The sequence below is a fragment of the Geotrypetes seraphini genome, chromosome 15 (genome assembly GCF_902459505.1).
Source record: "Geotrypetes seraphini chromosome 15, aGeoSer1.1, whole genome shotgun sequence".
Taxonomy (NCBI): Eukaryota; Metazoa; Chordata; class Amphibia; order Gymnophiona; family Dermophiidae; genus Geotrypetes; species Geotrypetes seraphini.
The window spans coordinates 29417581-29443746 of NC_047098.1; the positions used below are offsets into that span (position 1 = coordinate 29417581).

At 43.5% G+C, this 26166-nt stretch overlaps 2 protein-coding genes across 8 annotated transcripts in view; both read left to right on the forward strand.

Moving 5' to 3' along the window:
• The window catches only part of WDR81 (WD repeat domain 81), a 64822-nt gene extending 64003 nt beyond the window's left edge, over positions 1 to 819 (forward strand). For all 6 annotated transcript variants that reach the window (XM_033921499.1, XM_033921498.1, XM_033921496.1 and 3 more), the window contains one exon: positions 131 to 819. In XM_033921499.1, coding sequence (XP_033777390.1) covers positions 131 to 457 — 327 coding nt within the window. In that variant the 3' untranslated portion in view covers positions 458 to 819. The remainder of the gene's footprint in view (positions 1 to 130) is intronic.
• A 6732-nt stretch (positions 820 to 7551) lies between these two features.
• Positions 7552 to 26166, forward strand: part of SERPINF2 (serpin family F member 2) — a 44505-nt gene continuing 25890 nt past the window's right edge. The window contains exon 1 of one of the 2 annotated variants that reach the window (XM_033921281.1): positions 7552 to 7683. The gene's annotated coding sequence lies outside the window, so the exon portion shown is untranslated. The remainder of the gene's footprint in view (positions 7684 to 26166) is intronic. The other variant, XM_033921279.1, reaches the window with a different exon arrangement.

Consider the following 26166-nt stretch of genomic DNA (forward strand, 5'->3'; position numbering starts at 1 on the left):
GGCGGCAGGGATCACGCCGTTTCAACTGCGCATGCGCGGGTAAGGGTTTTATTATATTAGATGTGTGGTTTTCTCAAAGACATGTGTTTTGGGTGCCTTCAGCCTGTTTACTGGTGTCTTTTTCTTGTAGGCTGCAGAAGGAAATATTGTGGTCAGTTCTTCTTCTGATCACTCCCTTACTGTCTGGAAGGAACTGGAACAGAAACCCGTGCATCAGTACAAATCAGTTTCCGACCCCATCCATGCATTTGATCTCTACGGTCATGAGATTGTGACTGGCACTGTGGCCAACAAGATTGGGATCTACTCTCTGTTAGATCCTTCGACAAGGCCAAATAGCACCACAAAACTGAGTTCAGAGAACTTCCGGGGGACCCTGACCAGCCTTGCTGTTCTGCCCACAAAACGATTGCTGCTGCTGGGTGCAGAGAATGGAATTATTCGTCTTCTGGCCTAAGTAGTCCTGGGAATATTATTTTCTGTAACCCAAGTCGTGCTTTGGTAGCTGTGGCAGTAGAATTGATCTAAGATGTTCCTCTCTGGTAGAGCAAATCATTTCCTTGGCAAATGTATGAAAATAAATTATGGTAGTTTGGGGAAGAGTTGATGAAAGAAAGTGAGAAATAGGCTTTTTATCTGTTATTGGTAGGGTCTTTACAGCCATATATGAGAGACTGGTACCATGGCTTACAGTAGTGGAAACCTAAAGCATCTCTTTCAGTGCCTGAAACACCAGTTCACTAGTAGATAAAACAGAAATTCAAGTGTTAGCCCTTCACTGCTTCCAATAGGAATTACAGCTTATATTTTTACAGTGAACTTTTGTATTGTAAATTCTTTCTAGCATGTGGGAAGGGCATTTGATTTTAAAAGTGGTTGAATAATTCCACTCTAAAAAAAATAAAATAAAAAATGTCTATGAATCCTGCCTGCTACACCTCTAGGCAGCCTACAGAAAATGTTTTGGTTGCAGTTTGTCTGTGACTGCTGCTGCCTAAGCTGTAGAGTTGAATCTAATTTTAGATGGTTTCACAGTAGAAAAATGCTGATTTGAGGGGCTGCATGGTTGTCTGTTGTGAAGAATGCTGGTATGAGTGATCCACATTGATTTCATGAAGTGAATTTGAAGCTGAGCCATTTGGTTCTTTGTCCTTTGTTTTAATCTGGGATCTTCTTTCTTTTGCTTTTGCTGTACCTGCAATAGGCTCAACAACCTACACTTGAGTCCTTTTAATCATTTTTGATTCATAATATTTTATTAGTAATTTATTTTTGGCCCAGTAGTTCCTGCTTTCTCTTTTTTGCTTCAAACTCAGTCAGAATCAGTGCCAGGAGCCTTCATTTAATTTAATCATTTCTTACCCATTTAATTATCATAAGTTCAAAGCAGATTATAATAAACATTCCATAATTTTCTGTCTTCCAATCCATTGCAAGTTAAATAAAATATATATTAAACATAAACAATTTAGCATAAGATCCCAAATGGAAGAAGAACCTACCCAAGAAACAACATCTTATATTAAGCCAAATATCTATGAAAGAGCCAAATTTTCAGCAGATGGTCATAAAACATGTGATCATATACATTTCAGATTTCAGCAGGTAGTTCATTCCACAATAAAAATCTGTATAAATAATCATAGGTACTCTTATGGCAGAAATTTCTACAGAACAGAAACCAAAGCTTATAAGTACTAAGAGAATGCAAGGATCTTGAGGGAGCATTTAAGTCTAACAAATTAGCTGTGTAAGCTGGTGCTAACCTATGATTTTACAACTCCCAATGATTTTTCCAAGTTTAATAAAATTATCTTCCCACTATTCTATTCTGGCCGTTGCAACAACAATACTGAGGCCAGGGGCTATATATCAGAGCTCTTCCCAGACCCTTGTATCATGAGCTGTAAGGGTGTCAACTGGATATACTCTGTGATGGTGACTGTCCCCTGTCAGATGGTTGTAAGCATAGCCTCAGCAGTGCCCCACTCAACCCAGGCCATGCAAGACTTAGTCCATGGATTGAACTAGGATTGTGGGCATGGCAGCAAACAGAGCTATATTTTTTTATTGGATTCTTTATATACATCTCCTTTCTGTGGTACACATTCATTCAGGCACTTTCTCTTGCTGGCCGGCCGCTACCGCTCCAGCTTTAGAGGGCGAGGGGGGAGGGTCAATTGGGAAGTGCTGCGGGGTCTGGCTTCCCCCCTGGCCTCCCACGCATCTATTTACCTAATGCCAGCAGCAGAGCAGCCTGCTGAGAGGATCGCCTGTACTTTAGCGATCCTTGCAGGTTGCCATAGGCCTCAGGAGCTGTCTTCCCTTTGCTGCGATCCTGCCTCTGACGTCAGAGGAGGGGCGGGACCATGGCAGAGGGAAGACAGCTCCGAAGGCCTATGGCAACCTGCAAGGATCGCTAAAGTACCAGCGATCCTCTCTGCAGGCTGCTCTGCTGCTGGCATTAGGTAAATGGATGTGCGGAAGGTCAGGGGGGGAACACGCAGGCCTTCAGGGGTGGGGTACAGGCCTTCAAGGGTGGGGTACAGGCCCTTGGGGGTAGTGCAGGCCTTCAGGGGGGACAGGCCTTCAGGGGTAACAGGCCTTCAGGAGTGGGATGCAGGCCTTCAGGGGGGACAGGTCTTTGGGGGGATAAGCAGGCCTTCAGGGGTGGGGTGCAGACTTTCAGAGGGGTAGTGCAGGCCTTCAGGGGGGACAGGCCTTCAGGGTGGGGTGCAGGCCTTCGGGGGAGAGGGGCCCTTGTGTAGAAGTACACAGAGGGAGGGAGAGAAGGGGGTTTTAAAGAAACGTGCATATGCCGGACTTTTGGGGGGGGAAGAAATAATGGATCTAAAAACAAGAGAGGGAGAGAGATGGTGGAAAATGGGATTTAGGGAGGGAAGGAACAGAAAGGGAGAGAAGTTGGACACAAGGGATGGTGTGGAGGGGGGGGGGGTTAGAGATACTGGATAGGAGGGTAGGTGGGAAGAGAAAGGGAGAGATGGTGGGGAAGGAGGGAGAGATGAAGGATGAAAAGGGTTGTTGAGAAAAGGTGGATCTGGGAATGGAGACGAAACAAAGGAAAGATGCCAGACCTCTGGGGGAGGGAAGGGAAATGGAAGGGGAAGACAGAGATGGAAGATGGATGGTTAGCACGGAGAAAGAAGAAAGGAGACCCTGGCAAGCAAGTTATCAGAAAACAACCAGAACTTAGGACCAACAAGATTTGAATAATGACCAGACAACAAAAGGTAGATAAAATAATTTTATTTTCTATTTTGTGATTATAATATGTCAGATTTGAAATGTGTATCCTGCCTGAGATGGTATTAGATCGCAAACATGAGCTAGGATTTAACAGAGAGAGGAAAAGTCTTTTTTGTTTGTTTATTTTGTTTCAATAGGCTGAATCAAATCGATATTATTTTTCCTGAATTGGGCAGCACTACTTTGCAGCATAGTTTGAATTCTATTCTATTTTCTATCAATAACCAGTGTAGTTCTATAAGCAGTGGTGTGACATGGTCAAATCTTGAGTGTGTGGCACAGTGGTTAAAGCTATAGCCTCAGCATCCTGGGGTTGTGTGTTCAAACCCATGATGCTCCTTGTGACCCTGGGCAAGTCACTTAATCCCCCCCATTGCCCCAGGTACATCAGATGTAGATAGATTGTGAGTCCTCCAGGGCACACAGGGAAAAATGCTTGAGTTCCTGAATAAATTCTTGTAAACTGTTCTGAGCTCCCTTGGGAGAATGGTATAAGTTTTGATGTAGTGTTTTGTATCAGTTGACTTTTTTTCATTAGTTTCACGGAGATACATGAGAGTAGAGCATTGCAGTAATCAGTGGTGAGAATATCTTTGACTGCACTAGTAGTCTTACCCTTCTTAGTTTTTGTAGTTTAAGAAGTGATTTTCAAACTAAGTTATTAGCTTGTTAATTTTTGAAGATCATGCAATCTAAAGTGACTTTGGAGGTTTTCTCAATGTTGTAGCTGGTTCCAGTTGTCAGAGTAATAGTAGGTGGAACTAGGTGTGTGTTTGTTGCCCAAACCATAATAGTCTGGGTTTTTTCCATGTTTGAGATGGTATCTCTTCACCCATTCTTGCACCTTAGTTATCATTTTGAACAATATTATAATCATGATTGCTTGGCTCAGATTTGCAGAGATTAGTAGAAAGACATCACCTGATTATGAGAAGAACCATTTTCCTGGTCTGATGCTTATCGAGTTCAATGTGGTCATGAAGATGTTATATAATAGTGGTGAGATGGGAGATCCTTGTGGGACTCCGCATAGTGGTGACCAGTAGTTGGAGAAGGCTCCATCTTTTAACACTCTGTAGCATCTTTTCATCAGGAAACCTTGGAACAATTATATTAGTGTGAGAAAATAGATAATTTTACTTCAAATGCAGTTGTGCTGCGAGATCTGTGTTAGTTTATGGAGACCACCTTTAAAAAAAGACTTTGAGAACATGAAGCCAGTTCAAAATAGGGCTACCAAAGTGCTGCATGGGCTGCCCTATAAATCATAGAATGAAGAGACAAAATATGTACTTTCTAAAATAGGAGGGAGGAGAGGAGCCAACCTTGTATCTACTAGGGTTTAAAAAGAAACCTTTTCCATGGAATGGGAAGCTCAAGATCAAGAGATTGCCTATTATCCGGATGTCCAATTATCTGGGTTGCTTTGGGGGTCTCAGTTTATATGAGTTCCCCCCGAAGTACCATTCCTATTGCCCTCCCTCCTAGTGTTTCGTTTCTGCTTCTGCCGCCAATGTCATTAGCCCAGCCCCCCCCCCCAAAAAAAAAAAACCCAGGAGACTTTCCCCCACTGTCAGCATGCCCCCTACAAGAGAAGAGAGCATTCCCCATCCTTCTCCGAATAGACACCATCAGCCCCCTCCCAGACCCAGAAGAAGGACACCAGACCTACCTTGTTTCGGTGGTGGTCTAGTGGCTCACTGGGACAGAAGCAATTGCCACTCGCTTCTGCTCTTTCAGCAATGAAAATAACTGCCGAGATTTCCAGCGGCAGTCTCATGACGGAAACAAGGTAGGCCTGGGGTCTTTCCTCTGGGTCCTGGAGGGAGGGGGGGTGCTGATGGTAATTTTTTTAACAGTTATTAAAAACTAGACAAAAATAATTAATGTGCAATCATCTGGATTTTCGATTATCCGGACTGCTCTCTTCCGAGGTTAGTCAGAATGGTCGGCGTTCTACTGTTTACATATTTTTAAAATGTTATACGAGGTCTGTTCAAAAAGTTCCAGGACTGATTTTATAAAAATTTATTAAACAACCTTACAACTTATTCCATTGAGTCCCCTTCAAATTACTTCCCTTCCCTACGTATATGCTTTTCCCAGCGTTATTTCCACTTCTAGGAACAATCCTTAAATGCATTTTCAGGAATTGATAAAAGTTGCTGCGTTGAATTTTGCTTTATGTCTTCAATGATGTTGAATCGCTTTCCTTTCAGCTTGGATTTAAGTTTAGGAAACAAGAAGTCATCAGGGACCAACTCAGGAGAGTAAGGTGGCTGGGGAAGAACTGTCATTGTGTTTTTGTGCAAAATTTGTGAATTTTAATACATTCAAAACACTGTCCACGACTCATGACATGTTCCCCATAAGCCACTTTCAACATTTCATAAGTTTCTGTAGCAGTCTTACCCAATTTAAAACAGAACTTCACCCACATGATGAAAAATAGCCGATCACGAAAATACACTTTTTCACAAAAACTGCTGTAGCTCGGAGATGAAAACATATATCAACAAATGAAAAAAAAGAGGTTACTCGTGAGGTTTCAAGCTACTCAACGCCACCTAGCACGTCTGAGTACTTCCTGTTGGTATGCAATTCAAACAGTCTTGGAACTTTTTGAACAGATCTTGTACATTCACCATCAAATGTCAAACCCTTGACCCATTCTTCCAATTTTTGAAAGTCCTGTCATTTTCTGTCTGACTCGTCTCCCTGTTACACATTTTCATATTACTCTTAAATATCTCACAATCCACTAGCCACCTTCCCTTCACTGGCTCCCACTCTTCAGTTACGTTGCTCAGTGAGCTTTCCATTTTGCAACTCCCAGATGGCTAATTTGTTCACTATGCTTGTTGTGTAAGAATATGAGAAGCCTTCCTAAAATCCAGATAAGCCACAGCAGCTGTTTTCTCAATTTTCTATTTTAATTAGGCCATTAAAGAACTCAGTCAGGTTTGTTTGGCAAAATCTTTACCTTATGAAAATATATTACATAAGATCCCGTAATCCTCTAATCTTGAAGGCATTTCATTACCTATCCTTCAGAAATAATTCCATTATTTTGCCCATGAGTACTCATGTAAGACTAATAGGTCTGCAGTCTTCTGTCTCCTTATTCTCCTCCTCCTGACCCCTGACTTACTGTTTCAAAGACAGCTTGAAGAACTTGAGGGGTGCAATGAATACTCAAGAGGTATAAGAAGATGCAAGTGAGGTAAATCAACCTTGACAAGTCCAAAACTCTACCTCAAGGGTTCACAGTGGGCGCTCTTTCTTCAGCGTCCTCACTACTCAAACGGCAGATCTAGCGTTTGAGTAGTGAGGACGCTGAAGAAAGAGCGCCCACTGTGAACCCTTGAAAAAGCCCTACTTGGGCGAAATGGGTCCCATCGGGGACATGCTAGTATCTCTGCTGTATGGAAGAAAATTAAATGAACGAATTATCCTAGACATTTGGTTTGTCTTATTTCTGATATGATTTGAAGAGGACTGTCTACCTAAAATTTCTATGTATTGGAAGTGGCTGTTCTAAATCAGTAGATTCAGCCATACATCTCCTCTAACGGAGTGAGGTGGAGTTTTGGACTTGTCAAGGGTGCAATGAATACCCCTTCCATCTCCTTTATTATCTTATCCACCAGTGGTTTGTTTTGTACTGCTGCTACCAAGGACAAGGTAAAAGAAAGGTGGAGTTCTGCAGTCTCTGGAAACATTTCTGGTTTGTAGGAGTGTTTTGCCAAAGCAATTGCACCTACTGGGGAGGCTCCATCCATATATTGCACCATTTTGTCATGCTGTATGTCTGCAAGTTTCAAGCTTTTTTTTTTTTTTTTTAAATCCACCAGCTCTCTCAGTAGACTCAGTTTTCCTTCAATTTGCAATCCTGTTAACATCAAAAGAGCTACTCAGTAAAGGCCTCTACAGTTTATTTTCACATCACTTGTTGCAACCCTTTCTCTAAATAAATGGTCATATTTTAAAAGTTTGATGATATAATACTACATATTGACAGAATCATTACATTTTATAGGAGAAACTTAAAAGCGTCAAATAAGGCAGAAGAATAAAGAAACCAAGAGAGGATTGAATAAAACTGTATAATAGGAATTTTTATGTATGGTGCGAGTGCTCCATTGTACTGTGGCTCTGCCAGCCTGCGAGAGAGAATGCAATATTTTAGCAGAGAAAGGGACCGATATGTTCCCAGTCTCAAAACAAATGTTTAACCGGATATGCAGGATCAATATCTGTTGAAAGAGACCCCTCCTGAAACGAGCAGCAAATGCTTGCTGAGAGTGAATCAGTCTAGTTTGCAGCACTGGGATTACTAGTGCAAAGTACCAACAGACTTCTTTTCATGAGGACCCTTCACGTGCACTAGAGAAGCCACAAGATCTCCAAAAGCAGGTAAGAAACTTGAAACACCGAGATCGCACCCAGCATCCTTTGGCCTAGGCTTGAAGGTTTTTCCTGCTATGCGGAGAAACTACTCCTTAAAGAAATGCACATTATAGCAAATGGATTCTGGGCCTGTCAAATGGACACTCTCCCAACACAGATCTCTTGGAAACTCACCAAATGTGAGAAAAATTTTCTTGATAAATTCTAAATATAGAGTATAAAGAAAAATGCATCCTGTACTATAGCTATGCTACTAACCGAGCCTCTTTATAATGGATAATTCTTTAAAGATTAGAGTGGCTCAATATAATCATTTTTATTTTTTACTTTGTGTCAACCAGAAATAAGCATTGAACAAAAGCTCAGAAAGTTTGTTCCTGTCTCTTTTTCCCCTGTCTCTCCTCTTGCATTAGTTACCACAGCTTAATATTTCTATAGCTTATGCAACACTGCAGAGATACAAACACGAGATTCCTTGCTTGGTAAAGCTTACAGTCCAGTTGAGCTGCATGAAGGCAAATCCCTTTCCCTTATTCTCTTGGCAGGGCTGTATTAAGATGGGATCAGAGAGTGGCTATGCCAGTAACAGAAAAATAGAAGCCTATGGGTGTAAGAAAAAAGAAATCTAATAAATAGCTGTGAACTATGCTAATAATGGGTGAGGGGCTGTACCTAAATGTTTGAAGAGAAGTAAACTGTACCAAGATATACTGTGTATATTTTTTCATAAAATGTTAAAAATTCACCTTTATTGTTAAACTTTCAACAAGGCAAGAATTGTAAGAATATCAATAAGCTTGTTTTAAATGTGATATTTGTTAAATCACCATATTAGAATACTGTAGAGCAGGGGTCTCAAAGTCCCTCCTCGAGGGCCGCAATCCAGTCGGGTTTTCAGGATTTCCTCAATGAATATGCATGAGATCTATGTGCATGCACCACTTTCAATGCATATTCATTGGGGAAATCCTGAAAACCCGACTGGATTGTGGCCCTCGAGGAGGGACTTTGAGACCCCTGCTGTAAAGCCATCATCAGCTAGGATTAGAACCAGGGCTGGTGATAAGGGGCTGCAGACGGGGCAATTGCCCTGGGCTCCCATGCTACAGGGAGCCCCAAAATTGCATGAAGCTGAAGGAAATGCAGCCTCCTCCCAAATCTCTGCCTGGGCCACAGCATGTTTAAACATTGGCCCTGATTGGAACAATGGGAATAAGAGCACAGTGGTTCTGCACAGGAATGGATTACTTAGATCATTTCTGATAGTTTTTATGGTTTTACTGAGGAAAATGTTTTGTTTAGTACAGAAAAATCCCTTTTCCCCTTCCCTCGACCTTCCAAAATTGCTGATGAACCCACTCTCTGCAGTGAATATGCATGAGATAAATTTAAATATAATGAGCCTCCAGTGTGTGCAAACATGTCTTATGTATAATTTGCAGATAGCTTAGTTGAGCCATAAGTGGAATATCAACTTGTAATAAAGAAATATGTAAACGGTCTAGCTGTAGGGTAAGCAGGAGAAGTTTAGGAAGCCCTATGGATGTAGAGGATGGGGTGGTCTTTCCGTGGCTGTGTTGATTGTGGTAGAATTTGCAGTAGTTAAATAGCAAAAAAACCAACCCACCCAACAGAGTTAAGTAGAAAATGCAGAAACTCATTAAAGTCACAGCTCTGTGGCTAAGCTCTAGAGCCAGCAGAAACATGCAGGAGGTTTAAGCAGGGATAACTAATATGTTATTTTATTGGATTCTGTAGGTTTTAATTTTTTTTATAAAGTACTTGAGTCTCTCCTGCTGCCAAGCCAACTCTAAAAGGGCAGGAAGGGCTTTCTACTCCTTCATCTCCTCCAAATGAGTGAAAAGAGGTTAAGTTGAGAGCCCAACCACAATTCCGCAGAACACATTGACATGAGTAATGAAAGACCCCCACATTCCTCCCCCCTCCCCTGTGGCAGATCTAAAACTGCCATACCGCAGCCCTTCCAAAGCCTGAACTTTTCATTCCTGCACTGGATAAAATTTACTCATTTCTCCACTGTTAATGGTGGGTGTTCACAGTATTAATTAGCTAATGCTCTGCCCCCCAAAAAACAACCAACCAACCATACCAAAAAAACAAAACAAAAAACAAACCCTTCAAGCTCTTACTTTTTTAATTACCATAAATTGTGTATGTGGAAACTTTGTATTTCTTGGTCCTTTTTCTCTCTAATTTTCCAGTTGGGCTTTTAAAGTGTGTTTTCAAGTACTGGAGAAGTCTGCACATGGAATCGAGGCTTCATCTTTTCCTTACCCCTTTTCATTCTGGGCCTCATTCTCTATTCACATTCTCTATCACTGTTGTCATTTCCCTTATTCCACGAACTGCACAATACTGTGACTCAATGCATCAAATCGGAAGCATTCCAGGAGCAACACTTTGTGCTCTCTCTACACTGGAGACCATGGTTGAAATTTGCTGACTTAAGGAAGACAAAGCATAAAATGAGAAACAGACTTAGGCCTTTAGGGAGAAACATCTCAAATATCACTGTAAAGTTATTAAAAGTGCCAAGAAATCGTATAAATGTTAAAATATTTCCTCATGGCAAGTGTTTATATTTAGGGCCTGTTTTACAAAGCCGTGCAGCAACAGCCCTGAAGCCCTTTAAATCTCTATGGGCTTCGGGGCCGTTACTGCGTGGCTTTGTAAAACAGGCCCTTAATGTTTGCTACACAAATTTTGTAGTAAAGATGATAAAATGGTTTACAATAATTCAAATAAAAGAAAAAAGAGGAACTCCATATAAATAGAAAAGTGAAGGAACAAAGCATCAGTGGAAAGGACAGTATGTCTACCATACCAGCCATCACAGCCCTGAAGATCCAGACCACACCACTGAAGACATTTTTGAAATATGGTTCTTTAAAGCAATTTTAATTTTTTGTTTTTTTAGAATGACTATGAATAAAACTGGGTAGTGAGCTCCATTGGGAGGGAGCTAAATAGCTGAAGACCTATTGCTGTGCAGTTTTCTATCTGCATATGGTTATTCAGAGCAAACAACTGTAGTCCAGATAGCTGAAGACTTAGGTTCAATCTTAGTTGGTGACCATAAAACCAAGATGCCACAGTATTGAAGCAGGTTATTGGAGTGAGAGAAGGAGAATATGGACCTATTTGGCAACAAGTGAGGCATCCTTGGTATAGTAAAGCCACTAATGTCACGTTCTTGAGCAAGGGTGGCAAGAGGCAAGAGAAACATGTTTTTAAAAAATCCATTAAGATGATACCAAACCCTGAGGACCACCACTAGGCACTAGATGAAAAAGAATCCAAACCAGTGAAGACTCAAAATCTACAATCCTAAAAGGAAGAAGGAAAACCACTTTAATTTTGATTTTCCTAAATATTGCTGCTCAGCCGTGCCACAATTATGGTAATTCACTGATTTAAAATAAAAAAAATGTTTAATGAATTTACATTTAGAATAAAATTCCTTAGTTCTGTGACCTAATATGAGACTTCAAAACAGGTCTAGTAACCTATTATAATAACAAAGGAACAGATGGCAGATATAAACTACAATTGTCCAGCAAGGTGGCTTAGAGTTTTACCTGCCATTCTCTGTTCTCTACTAACTAACTTGTGAGCAAAAACTTCTTATAAAAAACAATAATATTGAGAAATTCAACATTTTTCTAAATAAACTGTGCCCATCTGGTTACTTTGGGGTTACCTCTAGGTTAAATTTTGCATCACTTTTGCTGACGTTAAACTAGTCATGATTTCTAAAGTGTCTTCTAGTGCCTTGCAGACACTTGGGGAAGGGGGGGGGAGGGCAGTTTTGGTAAAGCATTTTCCAGGTGGCACACTTATATATTGGAAAACTGCTAGTATATAAATGTGGGGGTATATGTTCACAAAAAGTAGATATGTCATACTATAGCACCTACTTTTACATAATCTGTTTATAGGTGTGCTTTATAAAAGGGTAAATTAAAAAGTAAAGGCAAAATACATTTAATGGCTTTAATAGATGTAACTGTGAGCAATTGAACATAATCACTTTTCCACATAGTCCCCATGCAAGATGACGCATTTGTTGTATCGTTCAACTGGGTTCTGCTTTCCTGCAGAGAAGTTTTTCGGCTGCTTCCGAAGTCAGGTGTGTACCACTTCCTTTTCTTCATCATGCTTTGTCCTTTGCTCTCTGGATCACAGTGATGCACTCATGTCTCGTCACCGGTGACAAATCTCTCCACAATACTCAGATCTTCATACCATCTCAAGAACTGGGTCATAACCTTCACATGCTGTTGCTTGTGCAGATCAGTAAGCTGTTTGGGAACCCATTGTGTGCAGACTTTCCTATTTCCCAAGTCATCATGCATTATGGCAAATGCATTTCCATAGCTGATATCCAAATCTGCAGCCAATTGAGACACCATTATCTGTTGATCTTCTCTAATCATGGCATTTGCCCTATCAATGTGTTTCGTATGTGCAATGTTGATAGGTAACCAGAATGACCTTTGTCAGTAACACCTGTTCTTCCCACTTTTACCCTTTTTTTACCCTCTTATAAACCTTTCTTTGATTCATGGTGCTATGTCCATACTGAGTCAATATCCGATGGTGAATTTCCACAGATTTCACGTCCTCTGCCTGAAGAAAGTGCTCTACTGCACATTGTTCTTTGATGGTGCAATCTTGCAATGGAGCGTCCATGTTTATGACCTTATGGCTGCCACACGACTAAAGGCCGAGCACTGCACTGTACATGGATGAACTATCCTATAGGCAATGTACAAGTACAAATGTTGTATTTCACGAGCTCTGTTCTGGTTATTGTGTAATTTAACTACTGCCTTTAATTTTTGATTCACCTTCATAGACCATGCACATACATGTACTGAGTATATTAGGGCTGTTCAAAAAGTATCAGACCTTTATTCATAAAAAATACTTGTATTCAGATACAACAATCTTATACTAATCTCCTTCAAAGTAGTCCCCTTGGGCTGCCACACACTTCTTCCAACGGTTCTGCCACTGTCAGAAGCAGCGCTGGTATGCCTCTTTTGAGATTGCTCGCAACTGGTTCGTCGTATTCTGCATGATGTCTTCTCTTGACTGAAATCTGGTCCCTTTCAGGAGCATTTTCAGCTTGGGGAAAAGCCAGAAGTCACACGGAGCCATGTCGGGAGAGTAGGGAGCCTGAGGAATCACAGGTGTGTTGTGTTTGGCCAGGAAACTCCATATCAAATGTGAAGAATGGGCAGGTGCGTTATCGTGATGGAGCTGCCAATTGCCTGCTGCCCACAGGTCCGACCGTTTGCGTTTCACAGCATTATGAAGGTGATGCAGAACCTCTTGGTAGTACCCCTTGGTAATTCGACAATCCTACATCACCAGGATCCTCACTTGGTCAATGATGATCTCATTTCTGGATGTTGAGGGGCTACCAGGATGTGCTGATGTGTGGCCATCTCTAAAGTGGTTGTACCACTCCTTTATCTGTATGGTGCCCATTGCTTCGTCTCCGAAGGCCTGATGAATCTTGCGGATCGTTTCCACTTGAGAATCGCCAAGCTTTACACAAAGTTTAATGCAGTAGCGTCGTTCAACTTTTTCTGTCAGTTTGTCAGAAATGAAAATTGGACTGCACTCACACTTCCTAACTCATCAGCAGTCTGCTGATGACTGACAGCTTCTGTAGGTAGGAAAAAATTCAAGCATGCGCATTAGGGTCGCCTACATACGTGCACCAAACCACGCCTCCCTAGCTTTATTTGTTTTCGCAAGAAAAATTAAGGTCTGATACTTTTTTAAACAGCCCTCGTATACAGACATTTACATCTGCCTCATCAAAGGGGTAAGTCTATGTGCCACTGGAGATAGGCTCATATCTTGCCTTTTTAAAATAGGCATGTTTATGAGAATATTTGGAGCTGCCCTATTATGAAATTATCCCCCCAATGGACCATCTGGGCAATTATCCTGAATCTACTACTTTCAGCAGGCAATGGAATCTGTTGAGGCCAAATAAAATACCTGACTCTCATTAGGTTTGTAGTCAAATCAACCTTCATACGAGATTCCTGAAGCAGCATTATAGACAGACAACAATAAGCTAAGCTTGTCATTTCAGATAGGGGGGACATACAGTCAGAGGGCCTGCACATTGCTGTAATTCACAATCCATTAACCTTTATGGTTTATACAGTATGTATTTTCTTTACTGCCTTTAGTGGATACAACAAAGCAGTTTAGAAATCACAAAAATAAGGAATGTTAAAAAGAAGCTCCAATATAGAAAAGGACAGAATAATAAAGCAATGAAGGAAAGGCAATATTAACAACAGTAAAAGGCTAAGTTAGAGACAAAAATAGAAGCAGGTGTCCTCATTTCCTAAGCTGGATCCTTCAGATCTTGCTGAAATTACAGAGGGAGATGTAGACCAAACAAATATGCTTTAAGTGCAGCCTCGTAAACCTAGCCTGAAATAATTCAGCTTTCAGATCACGGCGCAAAGGATTTCATAAGAATGCAGCAAGAAAGAAAAATGATGAATTACGAGTTGAATCAAAATGCGCATGAGCTGGGAGGGAACAATATGAGCATCACTGTAGATAAGCAAAGGTGATGAAATGGTTTATAAGGATTTAACATAGAGGCAACATACAATGTAATTCATAAAGAGGTTCCAATATATGTCAAAAATCAAGATTTTTAAATCTGATAGAAAAACAGCCAATAATGTTATGTGATTAAACTTCCTGGCATAAGATTCTATTCAACTACAAAGGGTACAGTAGGTTTGACCAGCGGGTTCTTTCCCTTCACCCATGAGGATTGCAGAAGGCATCATCTACATTCTTTTCAACTCTGCTTAAGTGCCTCAGCCCCTCAGTTTTTCCTTGTGCAAGCGAGTTGAGGTGTCTCTCTTTCTGCTCTGCATATGTTTTATTATTTTCAGGTTTTAATCCAGCATTGAGGCTTCCTGGTGCTACAAAGATCCTGTGACAACTCTGCCTGTGAGAAGATACAGTCTCTGGATCAGAGGGCTTGAGCTGGGGGGATGGGGGGGGGGGCGCGGCAACCCTTTTACAGAGAACCTGCCTAGCTGGCCTGCACTAACTTTTAAGGCAGTTTGGGGAGAGTTCCCCTGGCAGCACAGCTCGCCCTGATTTTTCAGGTGGTTGAGAGCAGGCTGAGTTGCCCCATGTTGGTCCAGAGGACTGTAGCAGGTGCCAGTTGCATTCCCCTCCCCCTGAAGATGCATAAGGAGTTGCAGTTGCAAACCTTGAGAGCTGTGACATTTTCATGTGCAGGCCCAGCAGAGTGGAATAAACTCCCGGGTTACATACGTCAGCAAGGGAATCTTACTTCATTTAAATGTTTGTTGAAATATCATCTGTTTTGTCAGATGAAATATGAGTGCTAAGAGAGAGGACAATGTAGTTTTACAACTTGAATGTATAAATGATTCATAACAACATAAGAAGAACAAGAATAGCCTTACCGGTTCAGACCAATGGTCCATCAAGCCCAGTAGCCTGTTCTCAGGGTGGCCAATCCAGGTTACTAGTACCTGGCCAAAGCCCAAGGTGTAGCAATATTCCATGCTACCAATACAGGGCAAGCAGTGGCTTCCCCCATGTCTTTCTCAAGACTCAAAGAGATGATACAAGTGGGTGAGTATTGTATGTGAGGGTGGGGGTTTTGGTGCACATTTTATGTAGGACAAGGCAGTTAATACAATCTGTGCTTGCATGTATTTGCTTGTGTAATGTGTGTGTTTGTGTTTTTTAATATATATATATGTGTTTTTTGAACCTGCTTTGTGGGATATAAATAAAAAACATAAACCATAAGAAGGTAATGGGGTCAAGGGTTTCAGAATCTAGAGATCTGACTAAAAGGCAGCCTGAAGAGACAAGCACTTGGAGGAACTATAGGCTTCTTGAGGCAGACATCTCTATATCGCAGCTGCAGTAAGAGCTGATGCAGGTACAGCACCTTCCAGTTCTGTGAGTACAATGCATTATTTTCTATGGGAGACATTGAGAGGGGGGGTCTCAAAATTGCTTGCAGATTTAAGGGTATCTGGGGCTTCCTACAAGGTCCCCTACTTCCAAAAACTCATTTTAAAAACTTTTTAAAGATTTTATTTAGCTCTGCTGGGCCGTGTTTTGGTGCCAAAATGCTGCTGCCATGGACATCTTAGATTTCACAATTTTATTTTAAAAGTTTCTATCTGCCTCGAAACACTTCAATTTTTCTAATTGAGTTTTGTGGACTCCCCAGGCCTTTCTACCCCCTGTATCATGCAAGATTTGTGCTGGATGGCCAGCTGAGAAGCATCCATACATCATATACCGTGGGGCACATGAGGGGGAGGGGGCAGAAGCACTGGGCTTAGCCCCTCTAGTCCCTCCATGGCCTTGAAATCACAGGATGCTCAATTGTTGGAGTAAAAATCCCTTCTAGAGCCCTTGACATGATGTCCCGGTAAGTATACTGTCTGATGCCAAAATCCAAGATATTACAGAGAGCTTGCTGAGACTCATCAAGCCTATTGGACTCATCAAGCATTGGACTATTATCCAATGCTGCTCATCCATGTTGGCACTAATGTTGGCCATAAAATGCTGTGCCATGCTCCAGCTTAGGAGAAGAGTGCATACCTCCAGACATTACTGTTGTGGGAGGACTTTGTAGTAAACTCCCTATATGAAGTTTTTAAGGTCATGAGAAAGGTGTCTGCTTATTCCATCTCCACCCAAAGAATGCTCTGGATCAGAAAGTGGTGATAGATTCTGCATCTAAGGCTACTTTGAGCAGACTCCCCTTTAAAGGGCAAATACTTTTTGGCTACAGGTGGGCTCCTCTGCTCAGAGATCTAGACAGAGGTTCAGTGGCTCCAGGTGCTTTCCTTTCTACCAAAAGTGGTCTTGGTCTTCTATGTAAATTAGGAAGTCCAGCTTCCAGCACTTCATGCCACGGGCATAAAGAAGACAAAGTCTTGGCGTTGCTGAATGTGAAGAGAGTTCTTTTCCATTATCTCGAGGCGATGAATGAATTTCATCTTTCAGATCATCTTTTTATATTAACCAACATTAGCAAATGGGGAAAGCAAGCCTCAAAGGCTTCCATTTTCAGATGGATTTGCATGGCTCTTTTGTCTGCATACAATGGCTGTGGTAAACAGCAAAGTAACATAGTAACATAGTAGATGACGGCAGATAAAGACCCGAATGGTCCATCCAGTCTGCCCAACCTGATTCAATTTAAATTTTTTTTTTTTCTTCTTCTTAGCTATTTCTGGGCAAGAATCCAAAGCTTTACCCGGTACTATGCTTGGGTTCCAACTGCCAAAATCTCTGTTAAGACTTTCTCCAGCCCATCTACACCCTCCCAGCCATTGAAGCCCTCCCCTGCCCATCTTCCACCAAACGGCCATACACAGACACAGACCGTGCAAGTCTGCCCAGTAACTGGCCTAGTTCAATATTTAATATTATTTTCTGATTCTAAATCTTCTGTGTTCATCCCACACTACTTTGAACTCAGTCACAGTTTTACTCTCCACCACCTCTCTCGGGAGCGCATTCCAGGCATCCACCACCCTCTCCGTAAAGTAGAATTTCCTAACATTGCCCCTGAATCTACCACCCCTCAACCTCAAATTATGTCCTCTGGTTTTACCATTTTCCTTTCTCTGGAAAAGATTTTGTTCTACGTTAATACCCTTTAAGTATTTGAACGTCTGAATCATATCTCCCCTGTCTCTCCTTTCCTCTAGGGTATACATATTCAGGGCTTCCAGTCTCTCCTCATACGTCTTCTGGCGCAAGCCTCCTATCATTTTCGTCGCCCTCCTCTGGACCGCCTCAAGTCTTCTTACGTCTTTCGCCAGATACGGTCTCCAAAACTGAACACAATACTCCAAGTGGGGCCTCACCAATGACCTGTACAGGGGCATCAACACCTTCTTCCTTCTACTGACTACGCCTCTCTTTATACAGCCCAGAATCCTTCTGGCAGCAGCCACTGCCTTGTCACACTGTTTTTTCGCCTTTAGATCTTCGGACACTATCACCCCAAGGTCCCTCTCCCCGTCCGTGCATATCAGCTTCTCTCCTCCCAGCATATACGGTTCCTTCCTATTATTAATCCCCAAATGCATTACTCTGCATTTCTTTGCATTGAATTTTAGTTGCCAGGCATTAGACCATTCCTCTAACTTTTGCAGATCCTTTTTCATATTCTCCACTCCCTCTTCGGTGTCTACTCTGTTACAAATCTTGATATCATCTGCAAAAAGGCACACTTTTCCTTCTAACCCTTCAGCAATGTCACTTACATACATATTGAACAGGATTGGCCCCAGCACCGAACCCTGAGGGACTCCACTAGTCACCTTTTCTTCCTTCGAGCGACTTCCATTAACCACCACCCTCTGGCGTCTGTCCGACAGCCAGTTTCTGACCCAGTTCACCACTTTGGGTCCTAACTTCAGCCCTTCAAGTTTGTTCAACAGCCTCCTATGAGGAACTGTATCAAAGGCTTTGCTGAAATCCAAGTAAATTACATCTAGCATATGTCCTCGATCCAGCTCTCTGGTCACCCAATCAAAAAATTCAATCAGGTTCGTTTGGCACGATTTACCTTTTGTAAAGCCATGTTTCCTCGGATCCTGTAACCCATTAGATTCAAGGAAATACACTATCCTTTCTTTCAGCAACACTTCCATTATTTTTCCAACAACTGAAGTGAGGCTCACCGGCCTGTAGTTTCCTGCTTCATTCCTGTGACCACTTTTATGAATAGGGACCACATCCGCTCTCCTCCAATCCCCAGGAATCACTCCCGTCTCCAGAGATTTGTTGAACAAGTCTTTAATAGGACTCGCCAGAACCTCTCTGAGCTCCCTTAGTATCCTGGGATGTATCCCGTCTGGTCCCATCGCTTTGTCCACCTTCAGTTTTTCAAGTTGCTCATAAACACCCTCCTCCATGAACGGCGCAGAATCTACTCCATTTTCTCGTGTAACTTTGCCAGACAATCTCGGTCCTTCTCCAGGATTTTCTTCTGTGAACACAGAACAGAAGTATTTGTTTAGCACATTTGCTTTCTCCTCATCACTCTCCACATATTTGTTCCCAGCATCTTTTAGCCTAGCAATTCCATTTTTTATCTTCCTCCTTTCACTAATATATCTGAAAAAATTTTTATCTCCCTTTTTTACATTTTTAGCCATTTGTTCTTCCGCCTGTGCCTTCGCCAAACGTATCTCTCTCTTGGCTTCTTTCAGTTTCACCCTGTAGTCCTTTCTGCTCTCCTCTTCTTGGGTTTTTTTTTATATTTCATGAACGCCAACTCTTTCGCCTTTATTTTCTCAGCCACTAGGTTGGAGAACCATATCGGCTTCCTTTTTCTCTTGTTTTTATTGATTTTCTTCACATAAAGGTCCGTAGCCATTTTTATCGCTCCTTTCAGCTTAGACCACTGTCTTTCCACTTCTCTTATGTCCTCCCATCCTAACAGCTCTTTCTTCAGGTACTTTCCCATTGCATTAAAGTCCGTACTTTTGAAATCTAGGACTTTAAGTATCGTGCGGCCGCTCTCCATTTTAGCCGTTATATCAAACCAAACCGTTTGATGATCGCTACTACCCAGGTGAGCACCCACTCGAACATAAGAGATACTCTCTCCATTTGTGAGGACCAGATCCAATATCGCTTTTTCCCTTGTGGGTTCCGTCACCATTTGTCTGAGCAGAGCCTCTTGAAAGGCATCCACAATCTCCCTACTTCTTTCCGATTCCGCAGACGGAACATTCCAGTCCGCATCCGGCAGGTTGAAATCTCCCAACAGCAGAACCTCCTCTTTCCTTCCAAACTTTTGGATATCCACAATCAGATCCTTATCAATTTGCTGCGATTGAGTCGGAGGTCTGTAGACTACACCCACGTAGATAGAAGTTCCATCTTCTCTTTTCAGAGCAATCCATATCGCTTCTTCCTCTCCCCAGGTCCCTTGCATTTCGGTCGCTTGGATATTGATCTTTACATAGAGAGCTACTCCTCCACCTTTATGACCATCTCTGTCCTTCCTAAAAAGATTATATCCCGGTATGTTTGCATCCCATCCATGTGATTCACTGAACCATGTCTCTGTGATAGCAACAATATCTAGATCTGCCTCTAATATCAGGGCTTGCAGATCATGAACTTTGTTGCTTAGACTGTGAGCATTTGTGGTCATCGCTTTCCAGCTATTTTTCAGCGATAATCTCCTTTTTCGTATGGATTTTTGTGTCGTTTCACTTTCCGTTGCAATACTAAGAAATGAGTTGCTGATATTGCTTATGTTGCAGCCTTTACTACTATCACATCTTTTCTTTTGCCGTGGGTGGTCTCTATAATTGTCCTTCGTACATACACCACCCCCACCTTCTAGTTTAAATGCCTAGAAAAATATTGTCTAAATTTCTCTGCAAGGTTTCTTTTTCCTGCTGTAGTAATATGTAGCCCATCAGTGCAATATAGCTTCTTGTCCTTCCATGTATTTCCCCATCCTCCTATGTACCTGAAGCCTTCTTGATGACACCAGGCTCTGAGCCATCTATTAAAGTCCTCTGTGTTTTTCATTCTTTGCTCTCCTTTTCCATATGCAGGCAGTATTTCAGAAAAAGCTAAAGTCTTTACAAAAGGTCTCACGCCCTCACCAAGCTCCTGAAAAGCTTTCTGTGCTGCAAGTGTGGAGTTGTTGGCCAGGTCATTTGTTCCCAGATGGATAACAACATCAGTGTTAAAATCCTTAGTTTCTTCCTTAATTATAGTCAGTATTTGCCTGGAACTCCTGGAAGACATTTCACTATTTTGGTCTCCTCGCCCTGTGTTCCAAGGTTAATGCCTCTGATGATGGAATCCCCCAACAGTAATAGTTTTCTGTTTTTGGCTTTTTTATTTGTACTTAGGGTGCGCTTGTTCTCTTGAGTTACCTTCATTGGTTCCAGTCCCACCTCCCTTCTGTTTTCCTGAGTATCGCAGTGCACTAGTGGAGCGAAGGAATTCTGTAGAGGTAATATTAGTGAAGGTGGATGTTTCTGTGTTACATGTCGCAGTCTTCCTGAGCCTACTGTGACCCATTTATTCCTGGGCTGTTTTATTCTTTGAGGTAGAGGTGGTAAGTTGGTATGATTTTGTGGAGTGATGGAAGCTGCTTTAATTGTATTCAATTCCTGTTTAAGTTTGCAGAGCTCCTCCTTAATACTGGCAAGTTGAAGACAGATGGGGCAAGCCTTAAGCCTCCAAATAGTATGTCTTGGAATTAAAGCACCACAGTGATTGCATAGAATAAAGGTCATCTTGATTGGTTGTGAAGTGACTTGATTTGAGTAGTCCTGATTATATGGGTCTCTATATATGAATAGTGGTCCCTGGGGTTGGTGGGACTATAAGTAAGACTACTAGTAAGGCAGAAATATAGGCTCTATACCACCTAAAACACAGTATTTTAAACAAAACTGCAGGAAGAGGAAATAAGATTTAACAGAGGAAAGAGAAGGATTTATTTTTTTGTGCTTTTTTTATATTTTTTTAGTAAGAAACAGGGAGGAGAAGATAAATTAAGCAGATATAATGCTGAAAACCAGTCAAAAGAGCAGAATATGAAATGCTGAGTAACTTAGCTTTTAGATGTTTACAAGGCAGCCTTGTTCACAGCAATGTCCCAAAGATAATGCAATTAACATTAGAAGTAAAACCGAGCCCCTCCCTTCTCCACCTAATCAGCAGAAAACAATGGCTGAATACTAGTAAGACCGAAATACAGTGGTGCCTCGCATAACGGACGCCTCGCACAGCGAACGCTGCGCACAACGAACTTTATGTCTTGATCCGTACAACGAACTTCGTTTCACACAACGAAGTCGCCCGAGCTGCATCCTTCCGCGCAGGCACTGCGCTTAACTGCCCTCTCTCCGCCTGGTTCCCTCTTGCCCCCCCGACTCCCCGACACGATCGGGGCAAGAGGGAGCTCAAGCCCTCTTGCCCCCCCGACTCCCCGACACGATCGGGGCAAGAGGGAGCTCAAGCCCTCTTGCCCCCCCCGACTCCCCGACACGATCGGGGCAAGAGGGAGCTCAAGCCCTCTTGCCCCCCCGACTCCCCGACACGATCGGGGCAAAAGGGAGCTCAAGCCCTCTTGCCCCCCCGACTCCCCGACACGATCGGGGCAAAAGGGAGCCCAAGCCCTCTTGCCCCGCCGATTCCCCAACTCCCCGACAATATCGGGCCAGGAGGGAGCCCAAGTCCTCCTGGCCACGGCGACCCCCTAACCCCACCCTGCACTACATTACGGGCAGGAGGGATCCCAGGCCCTCCTGCCCTCGACGCAAACCCCCCCTCCCCCCAACGACCGCCCCCCCAAGAACCTCCGACCGCCCCCCCAGCCGACCCTCGACCCCCCTGGCCGACCCCCACGACACCCCCAACCCCCTTCCCCGTACCTTTCTGTAGTTGGCCGGACAGACGGGAGCCAAACCCGCCTGTCCGGCAGGCAGCCATCGACGGAATGAGGCCGGATTGGCCCATCCGTCCCATAGCTCCGCCTACTGGTGGGGCCTAAGGCGCCTGGGCCAATCAGAATAGGCCCGGGAGCCTTAGGTCCCTCCTGGGGGCGGGGCCTGAGGCACATGGGCCCAACCCGACCATGTGCCTCAGGCCCTGCCCCCAGGAGGGACCTAAGGCTCCCGGGCCTATTCTGATTGGCCCAGGCGCCTTAGGCCCCACCAGTAGGCGGAGCTTTGGGACGGATGGGCCAATCCGGCCTCATTCCGTCGATGGCTGCCTGCCGGACAGGCGGGTTTGGCTCCCATCTGTCCGGCCAACTACAGAAAGGTACGGGGAAGGGGGTTGGGGGTGTCGTGGGGGTCGGCCAGGGGGGTCGCGGGTCGGCTGGGGGGGCGGTCGGAGGTTCTTGGGGGGGGGCGGTCGTTGGGGGGAGGGGGGGTTTGCGTCGAGGGCAGGAGGGCCTGGGATCCCTCCTGCCCGTAATGTAGTGCAGGGTGGGGTTAGGGGGTCGCCGTGGCCAGGAGGACTTGGGCTCCCTCCTGGCCCGATATTGTCGGGGAGTTGGGGAATCGGCGGGGCAAGAGGGCTTGGGCTCCCTTTTGCCCCGATCGTGTCGGGGAGTCGGGGGGGCAAGAGGGCTTGAGCTCCCTTTTGCCCCGATCGTGTCGGGGAGGGGGCAAGAGGGCTTGAGCTCCCTCTTGCCCCGATCGTGTCGGGGAGTCGGGGGGGCAAGAGGGCTTGAGCTCCCTCTTGCCCCGATCGTGTCGGGGAGTCGGGGGGGGGAAGAGGGCTTGAGCTCCCTCTTGCCCCGATCGTGTCGGGGAGTCGGGGGGGGGCAAGAGGGCTTGAGCTCCCTCTTGCCCCGATCGTGTCGGGGAGTCGGGGGGGGCCAGAGGGCTTGAGCTCCCTCTTGCCCCGATCGTGTCGGGGGTGCCAGGGACCACACGGAGTCACCCACCGTACCACCCGATTCGGGTAAGCGCAGGTATCGGTGGGTGGCTTATTTGCGGGGGGGTGCCTTATTTTACATTTTTTTCTAAAAAGGGGGGGGCTGTCTTATTTGATGGCCCTGCCTTATCATCGGGGAAACACGGTAGAAAAAAAAAAAAAATGAACAGTTAAGTCCCAGTTTTTGCCGCTGAGACTCTGCCCTCTCACTGTAAAATTAGACTCTACTTAGTCTGTCTTTAAATTTAAAAAATGTGTGTTGTTTTAAAAAACAATTATGTTTTTAGATGTATCTAAATAAAAATAATAACCAAAAATTTATCTTTTTTTATGTCATCTTAGCATATTTTATGCTGCAGAACGAATTATTTTGTTTTACATGTATTCTTATGGGAAAACGCGTTTCACACAACGAACGTTTCACATAACAAACTTGCTCCTGGAATGGATTAAGTTCGTTGTGTGAGGCACCACTGTATAGGCTCTATACCACCTAAAACACAGTATTTTAAACAAAACTGCAGGTTCTATCAGTGCTACCCTAAAACACAGGATTTATAACAGGATTTTCCCTACTTTAGTCACCCTGAGCCACAGGCACCAGAAATATAGGCTCTATACCACCTAAAACACAGTATTTTAAACAAAAATGCAGGAAGAGGAAATAAGATTTAACAGAGGAAAGAGAAGGATTTATTTTTTTGTGCTTTTTTATATTTTTTTTAGGAAGAAACAGGGAGGAGAAGAGAAATTAAGCAGATATAATGCTGAAAACCAGTCAAAAGAGCAGAATATGAAATGCTGAGTAACTTAGCTTTTAGATGTTTACAGGGCAGCCTTGTTCACAGCCGCCTATTTCTTTGAAAGCACTTTCCACCAGAGGCGTGGCCTCTTCATGGACAGAGTCTCAGCAGTTTCACCCAAGGAGACTTGTAGGGCAGCTACATTACTTGGCCCATTCTCTTACAAAGTTTTACAAGGTGGATGTGGTGGCACGAATGGACACTGCCTTTGGGTCCTTGGTGTTCAGGGCAGGCTTATCTGCCCCCCCCCCCTCCTAGGGGACTGCTTTGGTATATCCCACTGGTCAAGCCTACTGTATCCTCTGTACTAGAATATAAGATTAGGTTCTTACCTTGATAATCTTATTTCTAGTAAATGAGTACAGTAGGTTTGACAGCCCACCCTGTTCAGAGTTTGTTAGCCTGCTTTCTGCTTCAGACATCTATGGGTGTCTCCAGATGTTTGTCTGTGAACATCCTAAGAAAGAATGAAGATACTTAATGTTCTTCTGGTAAATAAGTAAGAAAAGTTATCTGTTAGCTCTATAGAGAAATTGTTAAGAGACACAATGGGAGTTGCATAAATGTTAGTACTAGTTGCACTCAGGTAGGTGGCTTGTTTGGTTCCACCTTGTATATGCTATGATTTCATTTGTTTAATAAGTTTTTCTTGTTGCAGAGCATGCCCTACTTGTATTTTTTCCTTCTTAGAGGTTATCCCTTGCTTTGGTATGAGCTGAGATGCTGAGACACTGCCCAGTGACACAAGGAAGTGGAGTTGAAAAGAATGTAGATGATACCTTCTGCAATTTCTCATGGGTGAAGAGAAAGAACCATTGGTCAAGCCTACTCTACCTGTTTACTAGAAAAATTATCAAGGTAAGAACCTAATCTTTCAATTGCCATGTGCTGGACAAATTTGAAATGAGCAAATACTGGAACTGTGTGGCTAGTACATTACAATAAACTAAACAGGATGCAATTAAGGCATGAATAACTGTTTATCATTTTTATTCTCATTATATTGAATAGTGCTGAATAGATGGAGAACATATGAACAAGATTTAACAGCAGTAGAAATGTAAAGATCAAATAGATGGTCAATAAGAACTCCCAAGTATTTAATTTAATCTACCACTTAACTGAGAGTCATGAAAAGTGATCAGTCAGCCAGATAGCTATCACCTTTGACAGATTCAATACTAATCAATGGGCCTGAAGGAAACCAAAAGAAAACCTGAGCTAATCAGATCTCAAAAAGAGAAACACCATGCTTTGTTACCATTTGGATCTTCTTGTCTTTGCAAACTTGGATTTTCAGCTCTGACAGAAGTTAAATTGAAAAAAAAAAGAGAACTGCAGATGGTGGATGATAAAATGTGTTTGCTTGTCAACTATCGAGCCTCGTTTTGAGTTAATTTACATTCAAAGGGGGTCACGTGATGCAGTAAGCCCGGGCAGTCGCAGCCGGCCTGAGTTCCCGGGCCCCGAGTCTTCACTTTGCGACCGTGCGGCAGACCGGAGGGACGTGAGCATTTCCCCGCCTCCAGTGTAAAGTGGGCGGCGTATGGACCGCAATTTGGCATCGCCGGCACACCCGATGGCCTCCCGATCCACGAAAAAGGATCGCGAACGCACGAGGCAGGGGGAAGAAAAGATGGCGGCCGGTCCTTCGGCGGCGGTGAGTCACCTCGCCCCTGAGGCACTGCAGGCTCTTACATCGGCGGTGACCTTAGTTAGCACTGCAGCCCAGCCTGGATCGCCTCTCTGAACAACTCCAGAGGCTGGAATCTAAAATTTCGGACACAGTCACCCGCACAACTGCCCTGGAAGCTCGGGTATCCGGTGTGGAAGATATCCAGGGGACACAGTCCACTGAAATACAGGCTTTACTAGAATTAACCAGGAAACAGGGCGACCGCCTTGAAGATCTGGAGAATCGATTCTGGAGATCGAACCTGCGTTTTCTGGGATTCCCTGAAACCTTGGCGGGTCCGGTCCTACTGCCCACCATAGAAACCTGGTTAAAAGATGCATTCCCTATGCGGGGAGACATGGGCCCCCTACGCCTAGAACGTGCCCATCGCATAGGTCGCGAGCAGACTGGGACTGGACGACCCCGCATGATCATAGTTAAAGTGCTTAATTATCATCATAAAGTGGAAATCCTTCGCCAATACAAACAGCA